This window comes from Diplotaxodon limnothrissa, linkage group LG5 (genome assembly GCF_057381915.1).
Source record: "Diplotaxodon limnothrissa isolate DT_005_m linkage group LG5, D_limnothrissa_male_GT1.1, whole genome shotgun sequence".
NCBI classification, from domain to species: Eukaryota; Metazoa; Chordata; class Actinopteri; order Cichliformes; family Cichlidae; genus Diplotaxodon; species Diplotaxodon limnothrissa.
In genome coordinates, this window is record NC_140600.1 from 5,053,557 (window position 1) to 5,071,438 (window position 17,882).

General features: G+C 41.3%; 1 protein-coding gene across 1 annotated transcript in view; it reads left to right on the forward strand.

Moving 5' to 3' along the window:
• Positions 1-3,737: 3,737 nt before the first annotated feature.
• LOC146631467 (copine-9-like) overlaps positions 3,738-17,882 on the forward strand; it is a 205,653-nt gene continuing 191,508 nt past the window's right edge. Inside the window, exons 1-2 of the mRNA XM_085353696.1 lie at positions 3,738-3,814; positions 13,356-13,396. Of these exons, the coding sequence (XP_085209822.1) occupies positions 3,738-3,814; positions 13,356-13,396 (118 nt within the window). The remainder of the gene's footprint in view (positions 3,815-13,355; positions 13,397-17,882) is intronic.

The window sequence follows — 17,882 nt, forward strand, 5'->3', positions numbered from 1 at the left end:
GAAGCCAGCAGTTTTTCCTTGGTTGAGCTAGGCTATTCTGAGTCGCTGTCCTTGACACATGCACAGCCTTATTTTCGCTCTTGAGCCATCTCCCAAAATCTTGAATTAACAGAATGTTTCTTTTGCTATACCTAAAACCAAAGTCTGTTTTCTTTATGCCTCAGATCATGAGCTGAGGCGTTTTAAGTCACTTGAATACTTACTGTATCCAGATCAATTTTAAATAATCCTGACACAGTAACTACTCTGAATGTGGTGTGTACCAGTTCTTTGCACGGGCTGCCAGGGGTTTAATCTTGTACTTCCAAAGAGACTAATGGAACAATCTGCCCTGTTTTGATGTAATGAAAGTCTGACTGTTATGACACCATCTCCCTGTCAGGTTTTGAGCTTTCTCCTTAAATTCAGTTCTCACATTTATCTGTGGTTTGGCATAGTCTCTAGCATTCAAAAAACATCGTCAATTTTTTTTCTTTAAAATTTTTAATAAAAACTAAAACACGCCACCCTCAGTCTCTCAGTTGGGGTAAATCATTGTTTCACAAATGAGGTTTTAACTTGTTGAAATGCTGCATTGCTCTTGTCTAGTGTCCTGTGTAGAGTCTTCTTTGTATATCTGATACATTTTTAAAGAATGCTTTTTTTTTTTTTTCTCCTTTTGGGTTATCAAATACCATTACTTGTTGATGGATGTCGAGCTACAGTTGAAAGTGACTTTAACTCCAGGTGGCAATTTTGAATAAAGGAAAAATAATAATTCTTGGTCAAAGGTTTTTGTTTTTGTGTGGTCTTGTTTTTAATTTTTTTGGGGGGAAAGATGAAGGCCAGAGAAACCTGTTCACTGTCATACAAGTGAGATTCATAAATCTAGTTATATCATTGTAACCCTGAAGGACCCGACACGACTCAGGATGCTCCCTTTCAGATTTTTATTCTATTCACACAGGCTCTGTTTGTGGCTCACTGCTCACTCAGCTGCAGCCGAGCCACCAACCACACACGTCCACACCGCCCCCTGGCCTATGGACCACTTTGAAGTTAAAAGGCTGGAGGGCCAGTTACCACTACGGTGGTCTTTTTTTTTTTTTTTTCTTTCTTCCCCCTCCACTGCGGTGGGATTGGGTGGGCCACCCAATGCTCTATGGAGCTTGGTCTGGATGGGCCTGGGCTCCCTGCCCTTGGTGGATTCTGGGAACTGGGGGTCAGCGGGGGAGTTGGTTTGAGAGAGGGGCTACTTTGCCCTCCCCAATCCTTTCATCCCTTTCCCCAAGTGCCTCCCTCCTCCCGCTCCATCACACCACACCACATGCAGGGCCTTGAGGTACAAGTGCATCATTCAGGCAGAGCGGAGGCATTCCTCTGTCCCCTCCTGGCCACCTGTGCCTCAGTTTTATCCCACAACTTAGATACTCACATTACTTAACTCTCATGACACACGTGTATAGGGTCTTGGGGGGTGGGCACACTAAACAGCGTCCAGAGGTCTGTTTATTCAGCGTCACCTCTGGTGCCGGTGCCCACCTCTCAGTTTTAAATACATGTAGACATTGAGGGTTCTCGGGAGGGGCCGTGCTGACACTAGCTAGTATCTGGCAGAGGGTCGCTGGCACAATGCCCCCCTCCTGTTGTAAATGCACCTTAGAACAGCACGCATCAACACCAGATATGAGCAGGCGGAGTGAGGTATGGGGTCTTCAGACACCCCCATTCTGTTTGACATCGGGGGCGCTGGGAGGAGGAGCCTTCTGGTCGGGATCTGGGCTCTTGGGCTTTGCTGCTGCTGCAGGACCGGGAACGGTCTGCTTGTCTCCACTCCAGAGTAAAGGGAGCCATCTCCTGGGTCTGGGGTGGATTGTCCCTCTGGGGATGATGGTGCCTGGACCTGGGAGTAAAGAGTAGGTAGGTGTGTGTGTGTGTGTGTGTGTGTGTGTGTGTGTAGTGTTCACGTCTGTGTGTCTCCCTGTTGAGTGAGTGCTTAGTATTTGTATTTGTGTGCATGAGGCTGGGAATGCACATTTATGTGTTAGGTCGGGTCTTAGACTCACCTCTGTCAGAACATCTCAGGCCCCTCCTGGTGTGGGGGCCTGTCTCCCCCCACCACCACACTGCCAGTGGCTGATACTTGAGCACCCAGCCTCGGCAGGTGGGGGTAAGTACTGGCTCACTCCCAGCGGCTGCTTGGTGGGGCCTGGCCCCCCTGGCTCGGTTGGGCCCCTTCTGGGGTGTGGAGGGGTCTCGGGTCTCTGCCCTGTGCTCAGTTTGTTCTGGCATAGCTGGCTGCCAGCGGCGCCTGCAGGCTCGTCGTCACACCTCCCCATGGTTTCTGCACCACAACCCTGTCCGGGGCTCCCCTCACCTCTTTTCTAGGTGGGTGGCGCGACTGCCCCTGTGGTGGTCCTCCTTGGGCTCTGGGGGGCTCTAGATGTCTAGGGCCTGGATCTCTTGCATGCCTGCTTCATGTCCTGTGGTGCAGGGGCTGTGGCTCCCCCACACAGACAGTTATATGGAGCAACCTTATGAATACAAGTGCACTCAGTTGCTTCCATGTGTTTGGCTGATTAGACACTTGCAGGTGTACCTATTTTAAAATAGCTGATGTAGATGGAGTGTAGATTGCTGTGTGAAGCCAGCAGAAATAAACCTTTATAGCCTGGCATTAAAAATAACTGCTGATTGGGTTTTTTAATGAGAATGAGGTAAGTAATCCATGTCTTCTATCTGTGTTCTTCCAAGAGAACGATGGGTTACTGTGGACATGTCCAACTGTGTCAAAAACACAAGGGCTTGTTTGCCCTTTACTGTGGTGAAAATAAGCCTTCATAGCTGTGAGTTTAATAGAATGTTGTTGGACATTCAAACGAATGGAAAACATACTGTTAACATTTATATGGCTCTGATGTTTGTCTAAATCACTGAACATGCTGGTAGCCAAGCAGTGAAGCAGCTGGTGGCAGTGAGAAGTAACGTCCGGGGAGAGCGGTCACACAACCTGACCACTACAGGCAGGCAATATTTCGTTTGCTGTAACATTTAGTTTTAAATATAATATTAGATTTAACATTTAGTTTTAAATATAAAAAGTTACAAATGTTTTTGTAAAGTTGTAATTTACAAATTGCAAATTAATTTGTAAAAGTGACTCGAAAAAACATGTTTTATAAGGTTTGGAGCTAAATGTGGAAAAATGTTGCCGTAAATTTCAGCATGTTTCAGTTTACAAATGGCGCCCTATATGGTTTTGCCTCAGTTTGTTTTAAAAATTTACAGCGATCTGTGTGTATATAAATATAAAACAATCTTATAATGTTCTCGAAAAGGTCTGTCTTTGCATAGGCTCCCTTTTGGGTTTTTTTTTTTTGGCACAGATCACTTTCCATACCAGATTCCTTGTCGAGCCCAAATACGGCTGAAAGATTTGTGGATGTCTGTCTCCACCTGGCGATGAATTAAGAGGACAGAGGCGCAGAGAAGCTTGAGCATCCGGTTCTGTCAGCTTCGCTCTCTCTCTCTCGCTCTCTCTCGCCGTAAATGAAAGCCTCATCCTCAGGTATGCCTCCTAACCCGATGCGCTCCAGCGGCAACAACAACTACTACTACCGGAGGCGGCCGATTCACACTCTCGGTTTGATGGAACACACACACACAGCCAAAGGAAAGTCTGCGCTGTAATAAAAGTACGAACTTCAGGGACTGAGAACAACTGATTTAAAGAAAATAAATAAAAAATAGCCTCGGCCATGGCGACAATAGGGGATTTCGACCCACTCAACTCCATCGTACCTGCTACAAAGATTGAAATCACCGCTTCTTGCAGGTAAGCCCCGGATCTTTGTGCTCTGACAGATTTAGACATTACTTGATGTTTGTAATTAAAGTCAGTTTTTTTTCTTCCAGATGTTTTATTTTTATTCAATCCTATATTCTCGTGCGTAATTTTCTGCCCTCGATACACTTTTCCATGTTTCCATTCCAGTGTTCCTTGTCTTTATCCTGGGCTAAACAACTCTTTTTTTTTCTTTTTTTTTTTTTTTCTTTTTTTTTTCTTCAAAGGAGGAATTTGCATGTGCTGTGGGTGTTTAAGTGCGTGGGGTTGCAGCAACCAACCGTAGCAGGATTTATTCCGAGTGTCTCGGAGAGCTCCGGAGAGTGCAACTCTCAGATCACATGAATACATAGATATTAAAGATACAAAAGCACCCATTCACCTTTCCATCCTTCCTTCCTTCCTTCCTTCCTTCCATTTCCATGTATCCATTTAAGGTTGCATGGCCACAGGGCCAGGACAGATAGACAGATATACCATTCGCACTCACAGTTACACTTATGGAAAATTTAGAATGACCACTTAACCTAACTCCATTAATTTCGTGACTTTTCTATAAAATTGGCTGTAAATTCTTAATAAAAGCTGAAAATCTACACTTCAGTCACATCTTAATTGTTTGATTTAAAATCTGCTGTGGTGGTGTACAGAGCCACCGTTGCCAAAGAATATTTAATTGTCCAAAACTGTGTGTTTGAGTAGCTCGCTCATTGTTGACGCACACAGACTTGCTACACGTAACGTTGAATTATGGTCCCAGGCCCTAAGGAGCTCCAACTGCCTGGGCTTCTTGCATATCATTCCTTTTTTATAATCCAATTAATCTTTAATTTCTAGGCAGTTTGCAGGTCCTTGCTCTCCTCCAAATTTAAAAAAAAGAGTTCTGTGGCTGTAGCTTAGGAGGTGAGTCAGTCTGCAGAAGATCAGTGATGGACATCTAGTTCCTCCATTCTGCAAGTCAAAATATCCTTGGACAAGATACTAAACCCTGAGTCCCCCCCTATATTCATCTCTGTGTGTGTGTGTGTGTGTGTGTGTGTGTGTGCCTTAGGCACTTAGACATAGAATTTCCTTCTTTATTTGCACATAGCACCACCCATAGCAAATATTCACTTTTTGATTATTTGCTTAAAAGCTGACGATCGCCTAATCAGCAATAACAATTATGAACACTATTATTAACACTGCAGGCCTGCAGCACCTTTTCCATATTTAAAATTCCATCGCAGATCAAATTTTGGTGAGCATTAGGTTATTTATGGTTGACGTACATTGAACGCGACATGTGAAACAATCATGAATGGAACAATTTGCAACATTGCATTTGCAGGGAGATGATTATTTATTTAGATGTTAATTTTTACATTTTAAGGAGGAGATATATGAACATACATATGCTATGCTCGTTATAGCACGAAGATTAAAGAAATCAATGAACTAATTGATAATCTGTGCTAGGAAAGGACGAGGGACAGGGTCACCAGTCTGCCACAGGGTCAGGACAGATGTACCATTCACACTGGAACGACAACTTAACCCAACCCCACTAAGTTCATGACTTTGGACTGTGGGAGGAAACCTGGGGAGAACCCAAATAACACGGAGAACACAGAGAACATGCAAACTCTGTGTGCTTGGCACTGTGGGGATCAGGCAAATCTGGTAGCTCTTATTTCATTTGCACTGCCAGAATGTGTCTGCTCTGATTTTGCAAATTGATTTTCACCTGCTTCTCTACGCTAATCATAGCTCGTTATATGCTATGGGTGGGTTTAAAACTGAAGTGTTGGGGAAACCGTGACAGTGAGATTTATGGCTGAGCAACTGGAGACCCTTTGAGTTTGGTCCTGGTTAAAGCCCTTATTCAAAGGCTTTACAAAAAGGAAACACTGACAGATTTTTTAAAAAAAAGTTATGTATGCAGGTCAGCACTCTGTAAAATAAGCCTTCAGTATATTTAATTAAAACTTGAATCCTTCAAGGGAAGCCAAAGTTTTGGGGGACTAACTCTAGTTTTCTTGATATTTGTAAATTGAGTTTTTAAATACTTGTATATGTTAACATCAGAATTTTAATATTAACTGATAAATCCTATGCATCACTTTAAATGTGTCCTTTATTAATTATGAACTGACAGCATGGATATTTTTTGTATTATTTACATTTTTTATTATTATTTGTTTAGGTAAACATAACAGAGAATTGGATGCCTTATAAATATGTCTTTTGCATTTCAATTAAGCAAATTTCCTCATCAGAATTAAGTGTCTGACCACTAAGCATCCATGTCTGTTGTTATCCTCAACATATTTTTATAATGACTTTCACTTTCACGACTAGTCTCACTGCTCTTGACTAGCTCCTTTCCAGCAGTAGCCAGCACCACTCTGTGTTAATAGTAAAAGCTAAGAAATGACTGAGTTATGTGATGGTAGCTATCTCATATATTGAGCTGTTTTTGTTCCACAAATCAGTAAAAGCAATTTCAAAAATTGGCATGAAGCCACAGCTGGCTGTCCTTCCTGCATAGATCACCTGTGTCAGACTTTGAAAGAGAAGTTCGTGCATCCTCTCAGACAGCAGCATTTCCATGTCCTAGGTATGCTGTATGCTGATAGTGTCTGAAGACGCTGATCGTGACAAGCTGTTCCTGGACCTCAGTGTCTCTGGGCACCAGCAGTCCAGAGGGTTTAGAAGGGAGCTTTCTCAGCTCCCTGACACTGACAGAATAGGGTTGGCTCAGTGGGCCCCAGAAGGATCCTCACTGCATACAGATCAAGCACACACAGCTGTGAGTAAGGAGACAAGTAAGGGAAGTAAGTCATCAGGAGAGGGAGACTGGGTTTTTGAAAAAGTGAAGTAACCTTGTTGTGGTTAAAGCGGTCGTGTGATTGGCTTACCACGACTACTTTATTCTTCCTCAGTCAAACAGCAGCACTCATGCCATTGTTTTGCCCCCTGAGCTCCAGGTGTTGTGCCAAAAAGTGATCGTCGGGCAGAAAGTGATTGCCGCCCGCAGGAGCCGTTAGTAATGCCGTTACTTGTAACAGTTATTCCCATCACTGATAATGTGACGTCAATTTTGTACAATATCATTACAGGATAAACCATGGCATGTTTATTGGCTAATGACCTGACAAATTGTTAGCCAATGAGCACGATGTGTGCCTCAGGGAAATTATTTTCCAGCCAATAAGTACAATATAATTCATGAAAGTTTAGAAATGTTGGTGTTTGGCTTGATGTTTCTGATATATTCATAGCTTTTTCTTTTCGAGCACTTAACTTATAAAATATAATCGCTTTGCTTACTCTAACTCTAATATTGTGAATGTGCCTTGCTGCTTGTGCATGTCTCGCCTCAAGCTTTGTCTCAAGTTGTGAATCATAATGACCAACAGCAGTCAGTGCACCATTGTACAAATTGTGTACAAATGCAAACCATCAACCAGAAGTGACATTTTAGTCACCTTAAAAGTTCAGGAAAATTTTGGAGTAGTCCATGTGATGGTACTGAAAATGAGCCTATCAGATCTGCAAACACACACTTAAATCTTAAAGGTGGATGCCAACTCTGGGTCCTCTCGAAACTGCCATCTCTCTGTAGAAGCCAGACCTTTGAACCGAGTCTGATCTGAGCTGCAGCACTACACGCATCCTTCTACCTGAGCCTCTTTCATCTCCCTTTGTCTAAGAAAATCCATACAGGTCTGACTTGCCTGATGTCTTTTGACACATACTTGACATTTGGATGATTTTAAAAAGATTCCATGTAGCACACTGTCTCATTATTGTGTAGATGTCAACACATCTGCAGTAGAGGTTACCTGGAGGTGAAAATGCGACCGTGTTTTTAAAAGACTCTCCTGCTCTTTGACTTAGCTGCTATAAATCTTCAATTAAGTCATCCATGCCTTTAGTATAAAGACAGTTTTGCTCCTTGAGAAACAAATCAGTCTCTACGCACTTGATGTCCCAGCTGATCTATTTTCAGGTGTTGTTTTTTCCGTTGGGATTTCTTTCTCAAACAGCACAACAGTCGTGTTACATCTCAAAGCCACCGCAGCTGGTAATGAGGGGATTGCTTTTCCCATTGAGGTTAAGATGGCTGACACTGGGATTTCTGTTCAAATGGATTAGACATGAGTGAAACGGGGAAATGAGAATCATTGTTTTATGCAGAATGAGTGCATTGATTGGAAAACAGGCAAGTAGCTTCAACTGATTGTTCTAATGCAGTTTAGGTGTTTTTATGCTACAGCTGTTTGACGTCTCATTGGCACAAAAATAGAGGAGACCACCCATATTTGTACATTCTGCTAGAGATATGGAAAGAAAGAAGGGCTACAAGAATATGTAAGTATTTTGTTTTCTGTAGTTAAGATTTATGATAAATATATTATGCAAAATTCAAAGGAGCTATGCTTAATCATTAATCACATCATGCTACAATCTAGCAAGAACAGATGAGAAATAAAGTAATTCAACAAAAGTGGAAGTTTTGCCTGCATTTCCCTCGGTATTCCCTTGTGTATTTAAGCCCTGTGTTTTCCTTTGTCCGTTGTTGCGTCGTTCTGTCATGGTTAGCTGTGTGGCAGGCAGGAGGTAGGACCCAAACGCAGGACTCGAGACACGGAAGGATAACCTAAAGAAGGCAGCTTTATTTTGCTGTTCAAAACTCGAACACGAAATACAAGAAAACATAACCAGAAACATAAAACTCAAACCAGAAATCTTAGAGAAACAATAAACCAAAGAATTTAACTTAAACTAGAATTACACATATGAATTCAATTCAGTTTCATTTTCAGAACAGTATATAAAGCACCAATTCACTGTCACCTCGAGATTTATATTGTGTAATATTACAAAGAGTTAATATGGCAGTGTGTTTTTGGTGCTCTTTTCGCTGCAGTCAGTATTCTGACATCACCATAAAAGAGTAATGACACAACATAATTCTGCTGTGTAAACACGCAACTGTGGTTTGACTTGCCACTTGTCACTGACATTATGGAATCTGTGTCTTGAAGAAGAGCTCTGAAAACGACTTGGCCGCAGCACGGTGTCTATGTGTGGAAATGGCTCTGCCAGATGTGTCATTGTGGATGTGGGTCAGAAAGGGAGTCAGACAGTGTTGAGGGACGCTGTGTTTTTTGTCTCTTTTTAAACAAGTGGCTGCCTGCCTGCCACCCAAATGCTGCTCCTCCAGATCCTATTAGACAAGCCTAGTGTGGCAGCCTGCCTGCAGTCTGCAGTGATTACTGCTGGCACAGGATTGCTTGAATGAGACGAGGGAAAATATATGACCTGCGTTCTCTTGCAAGTAAATGACCTATTAACCCCAATACACATTACAAAGTAAACATTTTCTGGTGGCAACAGGAAGACTTTGTTTTCTCCTCAATCAGGTTCATGTTTTATAAGTAACCTATATCTCATGCAGTTATTAGTACTGTTGCCTCATAGCAAGAAAGCACCGGCTTGATGCACGAGCAATGCAGCATAATACTCATTTTTGTGCTTTAAAAAGGCATTCATGTAAAGAGCCTGATCAGTGTATGGCTTATTTACGGTGTTAAAAATACACAACAGTGGCAGTACAGATTAAATGTTCACAGTTTTACTGCTGTTTACCTTCAGTGCCGCCATTTTGGATCACTAACTTGGGGTATGTTGGTCTGCTCTAACTTTCTGAGTGGGAAATCTGATGAAGGGGTGTTCAAAAAAAATCCTACTGGGAACTCCTAATTTCCAACTTCTGACTTATTCAAGAACACACTGTGACACCTGTGGAAAACAGGCTTTATTTCAAGGGACTCGTGTGCTTTTAATGACATGCTGAAAGTCACATGAGCATCTTTTCCAAACTAATTTCTGCAGGAAAAAGGAATCCAAAGGTGCTGTGAGCATCATTTCTCCTTAAACACCATTGAGACCATTTTTTTCCCACATAAAGACTACAATGACTTTCTAAAATGTTTTCTAGAAAAGATTAATTGCAGCAGCAAAAATATAACTCCCACATATAGTCCCTTTAATTCATAGTCCTCCACATTCCACCATTATGGAGTTTTTTCACCTGTTTCTTTGGAGGACATTTTCTGAAATACACAAATGAAACTCTCAACAAGACCACCTGATATTTTACCCAAATCTCTGTTACATGTTTTTTAAAATATGAGACAAAGGAGACAGAGGGACCTCTGGAAAAGTGACCCCGTGAAAACAGAATTAGTGAGCCATTGCAGTTCAAGGACAGTCCTTTGTTAGGACATTAAAGAAGTGCATACTTAGATGTACCATGTAGTAACCCTGGTGCCATCTTGTCCTAGCATTAGTATGTTTTAAATGTTTTTAATTAGATAATTAGTTAATTAGATGGACTGTAATTATTAACTGAAGAGAGAAAAACTCATATCAGCATTAGAAGGTTTAACTGTTCTTTTGAGAGCTGCATCGATGCAGCTCTCAAATGGTGATGGCTGTGCAGTGTGGCTGATGTTGTGATGCTAAAAAGTGACATTGGCAGCACTTTAGGAGTGAAATGCCAGGCAGGTCAGCGAACACGGGGAGCCAGGACTTCTCAGTGGGAGAATGTCAATGTCAGCAGGCGAGGGCTCTGATTGGCAACCCAGCTTCTCTCATATCATGTCCTGAAGGTTTCAAACACAAGGCCACGTTACAAGAAAAAACTTGTCTCTTAAATGAGATTAGTATCTAACAGATGTTAAGCTTCAAAGAAGGGTTCTTTGCTTTCTGAGTAAAAGGATGGATCTAAACAAAGCATGATTCTAGATGCTTGTCTGCTTCTTTAGGATTTTCTGCATTATTATGCGTATTATTGTAGCGTCTTTACCTTACAGTGGAAGCAGCTTGAGATAACTGCTGATTTGGCATTATAGATATAAATAAAACGGTTACCAGTAGTTACTGGTTGTGGCTATCTGTGATGAACATGTCAACCCAGCATGTCCCAGTCCAACAGAAGACATATTTGACTAAATGTCTCCTGATCCAGAAAGGCTTGCACTAGTGTGGGGGGTGGGAAAAGAGCCACAGGGCACCTCAATACATCTATGACACTGTGCCACAATGACACTGATGACTATGTTGTTCATGCATTGTTTTTTTGGTGTTTGTGTGTGTGTACATGTTTAGACATCTTTGTGAGGACAGAAAATTGGCATGCTACTGTACTTGTGGGGACCAACAGTCTCTTATGGGGACAAAATGCTGAGGCTCAAAATGTGGTGTTAGTGTCAAGGTTGTAATTAGGTTACGGTCAGGTTTAGGCTGAGGGTTAAATGTAACCAGTTTTCGTGACATGTCCTCACTAAGATGGTAAATGGACTGGTTCTTATACAACTAATTCATTCACCCAATCACACCAGCACTTTTTCTAAGCTGTTAGTGCCTATCTAACATTCACACACATTCACACTCCAACAGATCGGAGAGCAACATGGGGTTAGTATCTTGCCCACGGATATTTGGCATGCAGACTGGGGAAGCCAGGAATCGAACCACCAACCTCCCGATCAGCGGCTGACCTGCTCTACCTCTACAGCCACCCCAAGATATGAAAATGAGTGTGTGTGTGTCAGAAGCCACAGCAAGAGCTGACACAAACCAAAGTCGTCAATTAGAATGTAGTTTTTAACAGTTTGACAGGTTTGTTATTAGAAGTGAGAGAAGCTGGTGCAGTGACAGAAAATGAATACTGCTAAGTTACAGTCATCACGTTTGTAGGTAAGCTGTGGCAGCATCAAAGTACTCGCTCAGGTTTAATGGCTCACATCAGGTTAAATTATAGATCGAAGCGTTTTAGCACTGAAGTCTCTAAAAATCTAAAGATCTAAAAGGATGGAACGTGGTTTTGGTAAGGTTTTTAATGCTTGGTTGTTAACAGTTTATTCACAATCACCTAGTTTTACTCCATGTTGGATGGTTAAAAAAGTGAAGTCAAGACGTCTAAAAAGTGGTGTGAAGCCAAACCAGCTGCTGTCAGAGAGTGTGTGCTACAAACTGTTGGGATGCCTGCTTGGTAAACAACGATGTGTTTTCTATTACAAAGAAGATGCAACATGTGGGAGCAAAAGTTTTTAAAGGCTTTCTGTTCTTTTGGGATCCTCTTTGAAAGAGTGTGCTATTGTTGACTGAGACTAGACTGAAGCTTGACAAGCTTATTCTCATAGCTCTGCCTATCTATTGACATTTAGCCTGCTACCATCTTGGGCTCATGGTGGAAAAGAATTATATTGCATAGCTATTTAAATGTTGTTGATTGCTTTCCAGGCAAATTGAATGAACAGCATTATGTGTATGGCTTTTTAGGACTACTCGTATTTGTGAATCTTTTATTAGGTTTTCTTGCATCTTGGTACAAACTGAAAGTTCCAGGTTTATCTGGTATCACTACTCAGTCTGCTTCCCTAGTTAAGGGAGAAAAATGTCCTCCAAAAAAGGCAAAAACTGTAGGATAAAATCATCTGCGTGGGGTACTCGTATGGTTGTTTTATAGCACTACAAGCTGCCACAGTGTGCTGACAGGCGAGGGCTGTTTTACTGATGCCCACACATGCATGTGAACATACTGTATTCAGACACGAACAGAACAGTGTGAACATGCGAGGATGTGTGTGCTCCCCGTAGCCACCCTCATCATCCTGACAGCTCCCAGTCCTCAAGAGGGCAATGTTTCAATCTGTCATCTCCCACATCTCAGCTCTTTATCAAACGCTGTTTGTTATCACAGGCGGTTCTCAGTAAAGTGTCAGGTTGTTAGACGGAAATTGGGTTGTAATCCCGGCAATGATTTGACACACAAGTGTGGCTTTTCGTGTGTGTGTGGGAGATTCATTTTTCTTCCTGCAGGAACAAAATGATGAAGGAAATAGCACATCTCTAGTGTATGTCCTGCTGTCAGTGTGGTAAAAACCCTGTGCTACATGATCTTAGTTCACTTCAGAATGTATTTAGCTTTTAATTGTTGTCTTTTTCTTTTTACAAAAACCTGATTTGTTTGGTTTCAGATATGTATGCAGTAATATTTCCACTGGAATTAAAGTTTATTTGGATAAATCTTATAGAAGAACTTTACTGAGTCTGTGACAGTTGTAGGCATTTTCACGATATTGTGCAGTTACAGTCAGCCAATTAAGGCATTTGTGTATTGTTGTAATATTTCTTCTACACCCACAAACAAAGAACCATTCACGTGCCTCTATTTTGTAGCATTAGCAGTTTCTTAATCTGACCATAGTTACATTCTTGAAAGCAGAGTTCTCTAAAAGGTGATACTAACATACGACTGCACATATATACAGTACACAGAGTGCACTCTGCTTCTGTTGTAAGAGCCGTCCTTTTTACAGTGCTGAGAGAGAGTTTGAAAGAAAGGACAGCCTTAATGCTTTTTAGAACACGACTATGAACACATGAAATATTTTGTCATGCTGTTAAACTTACCATGAACCATTTGGCCTTGCAGCACTGTGATGCTTCTGTCTTACACACGTTTTTGTTGCAGGAACCTGTTAGACATGGACACCTTCTCCAAGTCAGATCCAGGTAACTGCCTCCTCTCTCACACTGATTCTTCACATTCATCATTCATCTGTGTAATTACTCCTCTGATATGATTTTGTATTCTCTGCTTGGAACTCTTCTGTCTCATGCAGTGTTTATTAAATCACTACCTTTTGCATGTTAATTCCACACTTAGAGCATCAGTGAGCAGTAACACAGTGACTGTCTCCCACAGCGCTTACACACGCAGAATAGCAACTGACTGAATGAAAACCTGCATCTTGGGATTGAATGGGAAGGACTCTTAATTAAGTTGGTCCTCATTAAGAGTGACTAATCATTGGAGCCTGATTGACACTTTGCAGTTGCTGGGCCCACACATTGAATGTGATTATATTATAGTAACTTTTAGAAACAGCAGCTGCATCTGCAACTTAATGTAACAAAAGAATGGAGGAAAAAAAGCAAAATGCACAAATGCCAAAAAACTAATTGAAAATGAAAGGCTTCACTGGATCTGCTTATCTGTCAATGCACCTTTTCAATCATTGTTTAAGTCAGTCACTCAAGTCAGAAGCTTGAGCGTTCCCTAGTTTAATAGTAATGACCACAGTTTACCAAATAAACATAGTTTCCTATCAACTTCCATAAAATCTAAAGTCCTGCACCCAGAGAAGTCACCCCTTAGTCAAAGAACACGTTTAAGGCACACATTTTACTTTTTAGACCTGGATGCTACATCATTCTTTGATTATGGAGTTTACAGTCAAAAATAAAGAGATCCTGACTGTTTTCTATGCAGACACACGTAGCTTGTAACTTTTTTCTTGCCATCATGCTGGTAGAGGTTGGTCCTGGTTTCATTTGTTCAAAGAAAGCTTGTTTGACCGCATGTTGTCTGTTCAAAGACCGCAGGTCTTTTATCTGCTTAACTGATAATATTCACAACATCTACAGTCTTGACATAATGAAGAAATTGCCCACACCTGTCTGTGAGTAAACTGTCCAATTACTTTTGTTCCCTTTAAAAAAGAGGGTGGCACATGTTAAGTAGCTGAAACTCCTAAACCCTTCATCCAGTTTGAATGTGGATCCCCTCAAATGAAAGTTGAGAGTCTGCACATTATGTCCATAATATAACTATAACTGGAACATGTTTCAGTAAACAGGCAGTGTACGCAGTATGCAGTACAGCCTAATGAAAGACTGATGACTTATAAACACAGATCTGCATGCATTAGTAAACTACAGCCAAGCACATGGTTAAATGTTAGACTAGCTTTGACAACATCATACAAATATTTGTCTGATGAGTGTAATCAGCTATTACACGTTCCTTATATATCTTTGCTTTGGTAAATGGACTGATTCTTATATATATTATATATATTACAACATGCCACATTCAACCAATCACACCCAGTCTCTTCCTTCTGTGCTTTTAAGTGCTTACTAACTAACATTCATACGCTGATGGATGCATTGGAGATCAACTTGGAGTTAGTATCTTGCCCAAGGATACTTGGCATGCAGACTGGAGGAGCCAGGGATCGAACCACCAACCATCCGATCAAATAATAATGAAATAAAATAAACATAAGCAATAATTACGTAAGTTGTAGATGCTATGTTTTCTTTCTGTTAGGGTATAAATGAAAATCATAAATCTCAACCATCAATACAACCACTCTGACCATTCAGAAAATGTTCTTAAAATGTGGAAGAGTGTCACTCCATTGTGCTACAGCAGCACGACAGCATCAAGGTTTACTCTAAGCACCCAGATTTAAACCCACTTAGCGGGCTGCAACTTAAATTTTGACCTATTTAATGTTATTTACTAGGTACGTAAAAAGCAGACAGGACTCTTATTCACGAGTCAATGTTTCATCTTTACTTGAGTTGTCAAGAACAAAACAGGGAAAAAGGTGATAGAAAAAGCAAGGCTATACTGAGCAACAGTTGAGTAGAAAATCAATTTCAAAGGCTTGAGGTGCTGACGAGATGCAGCATGTAAGACAAAAACGAACCTTGGAGTCAAAAGACGCAGACGACATATTTCGTAATATCATTTTTTATTGTCAGTTGCATTGAAGTGTTATGGCTGATGACTCATCAGACTGAAGAGGACACAAGGAAAAACAACTTGGCTTATTAAGTTGCCAAAAAACCCCAACAAAAAACAATCACTACTTGCTGTTGATTGGATTAAACCAATAAGTGGCCTTTCAATCAAACATGGGTTGAAGCATAACATTTTTATTAAAACAGAGAAATTTTGAGTGTTATTAGTTTTTCCTCCTGTGAGAGTTCCACTCACTTCTGTTGTTGAATCTAAGAGAGAAATAATTAAATTCAGTTCAATTCAGTTTTATTTATTTAGTGCCACTTCACAACCTCAGAGCACATGAAAAGCAAGGACCCTACGATACTGGAGGGAAAACCCCAACAGTACTTGACGACAGTGGGAAGGAAGTTCCTTTTAACGGGAAAATACCTCTGCCAGAACCAGGCTCAGTGAGGAAGCTGAGGGATGAAGGGAAAGAGAAAAGGAAAAATGAGAGGACAGTGAGACCAAGATAAAAACAAAACTATGGAGGAGAGAAGAGAAGAGCCGAGTTGTTGGCATCCCATCAAGGTACCGCACTGAGTTCCCGAGGGTGACCCAATCTTTCACAAATGTTTGTGGAAGCAGCAGTCTGCGGGCCTGGGTTAATTTATACACCTGTGGCCATAAAAGTAATTGGAAAGCACCTGAATTCAGTGATTTGGATGGATTCTGGTAGTATATTGTGGGTCCACTGGGAATCCTACTTCATGTGGAGGGTCATAGCATAGCGGGGGTGCTGGAGCCTATTCCAGCTGTCATAGGGCGAGAGGCGGGGTACAGTTTTCTTTCACTCATGTTGAATCTGAAATCGTTAGCTTACGGGAAGAACTGCAGTATTGCAGAGAATTCTTCACTTTTTCCAACCTTGCATCATTGCTTGAAAACATATGCTGTCAATTTGTCTGACTATCATATGGTAAATGGCCTGCATTTGTATAGCGCTTTTCTAGTCCCTAAGGACCCCAAAGCGCTTCACACTACATTCAGTCATCCACCCATTCACACACACATTCACACACTGGTGATGGCAGCTACATTGTAGCCACAGCCACCCTGGGGCGCACTGACAGAGGCGAGGCTGCCGGTCACTGGCGCCACCGGGCCCTCTGACCACCACCAGTAGGCAAACATGGGGTTAGTATCTTGCCCAAGGATATTTGGCATACAGTCAGGAGGCAGCCTGGGATCGAACCACCGACCTTCTGATTAGTGGCTGACCTGCTCTGCCACCTGAGCTACAGCCAATCATATAGTTGAGATTGCTGAGCAGACCCTGTTGACTGTGTCCTATAGATACAATATGTTAATCAAGAGAAATAATGAAGCACTGATGTGCACCCTCTTCCTCAAATTAACAGTGGAACAGCTCAAACTGCCTTAGTGGACATTCCTTTTGGCACTTTTAAGATAAAATCAACTTTTAGTGCTTCTTCCTTGTTATATGAAATTTTGTAGCTTTCAGTTGAGGTTTGTTTGATGTAACATCTCCTAAGACTGCGAAGTGTTGTGTTTACATGCAACCTGACAGTACCAGAGCAGTCTCACTGTTCCCTAACGAACTCTCACGAGTCCCGATAGAAGCCTAATTATCTAATGTGAGATTGTAGATTTGGATCTCTTTCATCAACACAGATTAGAGAATTTTTCCCATCTTGTTTAGACTCAGTAATTACCACAAAGCTCCATGAAGCCAAAGAACCTCAGGTAAACTCTTTGATTTGTGCTAAATGTTGATTCATATGCAAGAAAGAAAATTTAAATGTCATCTGGGATCAACTGTTCTGAACAGGCTGAGCATTTGTCTCGTGTATCATTTTAGAAAGTCAGTGAGAGGAAGGCAGAAAAAAGGTTGCAGGGAGGATTTATTATAATGCATGAATTGAGAAGCAACATATAAATGGGATAATTGACAGAATCTTTATGTCATTGTTTTAATGTTGAAATCATCAGTTAAAGGTACTATCCATTGACTAATCATTTACATTATGATGTGTAACCACAGTGTATATTATTGTACTGAACGACACTGATTTTGAAGGCAAAGAATCAAATACGGTCTCTCCGCAGGCCAGGGCTCCTTTACTGACACAACCCATAGATTAGTCTTTTTTTTTTTTTTTTTTTTTAAATGACATCAGAAACAGCAGTATGCGACATTACGTGATGGCAGAGCTTCAGTTCATCCTTTGTCATTTTTTTTTTTTTTTTTTTTTTTTTTTTTTATAAATAGGACAGGGGGAATGAATGAGAGAAAGAGGGGGAGAGGAAGAAAGAAAACCAAAGGGGAGAAGAGACGGTGAGAGGGGGGGGGGGGGGGGGGGGGGGAAGAGAGAGAAAAAAAAAAAAAAGAACTCCTGGGTCACCTGTATGGAGAAAAAAAAAACAAACAAAAAAAACAAACAGAGGAGACAGCAAACA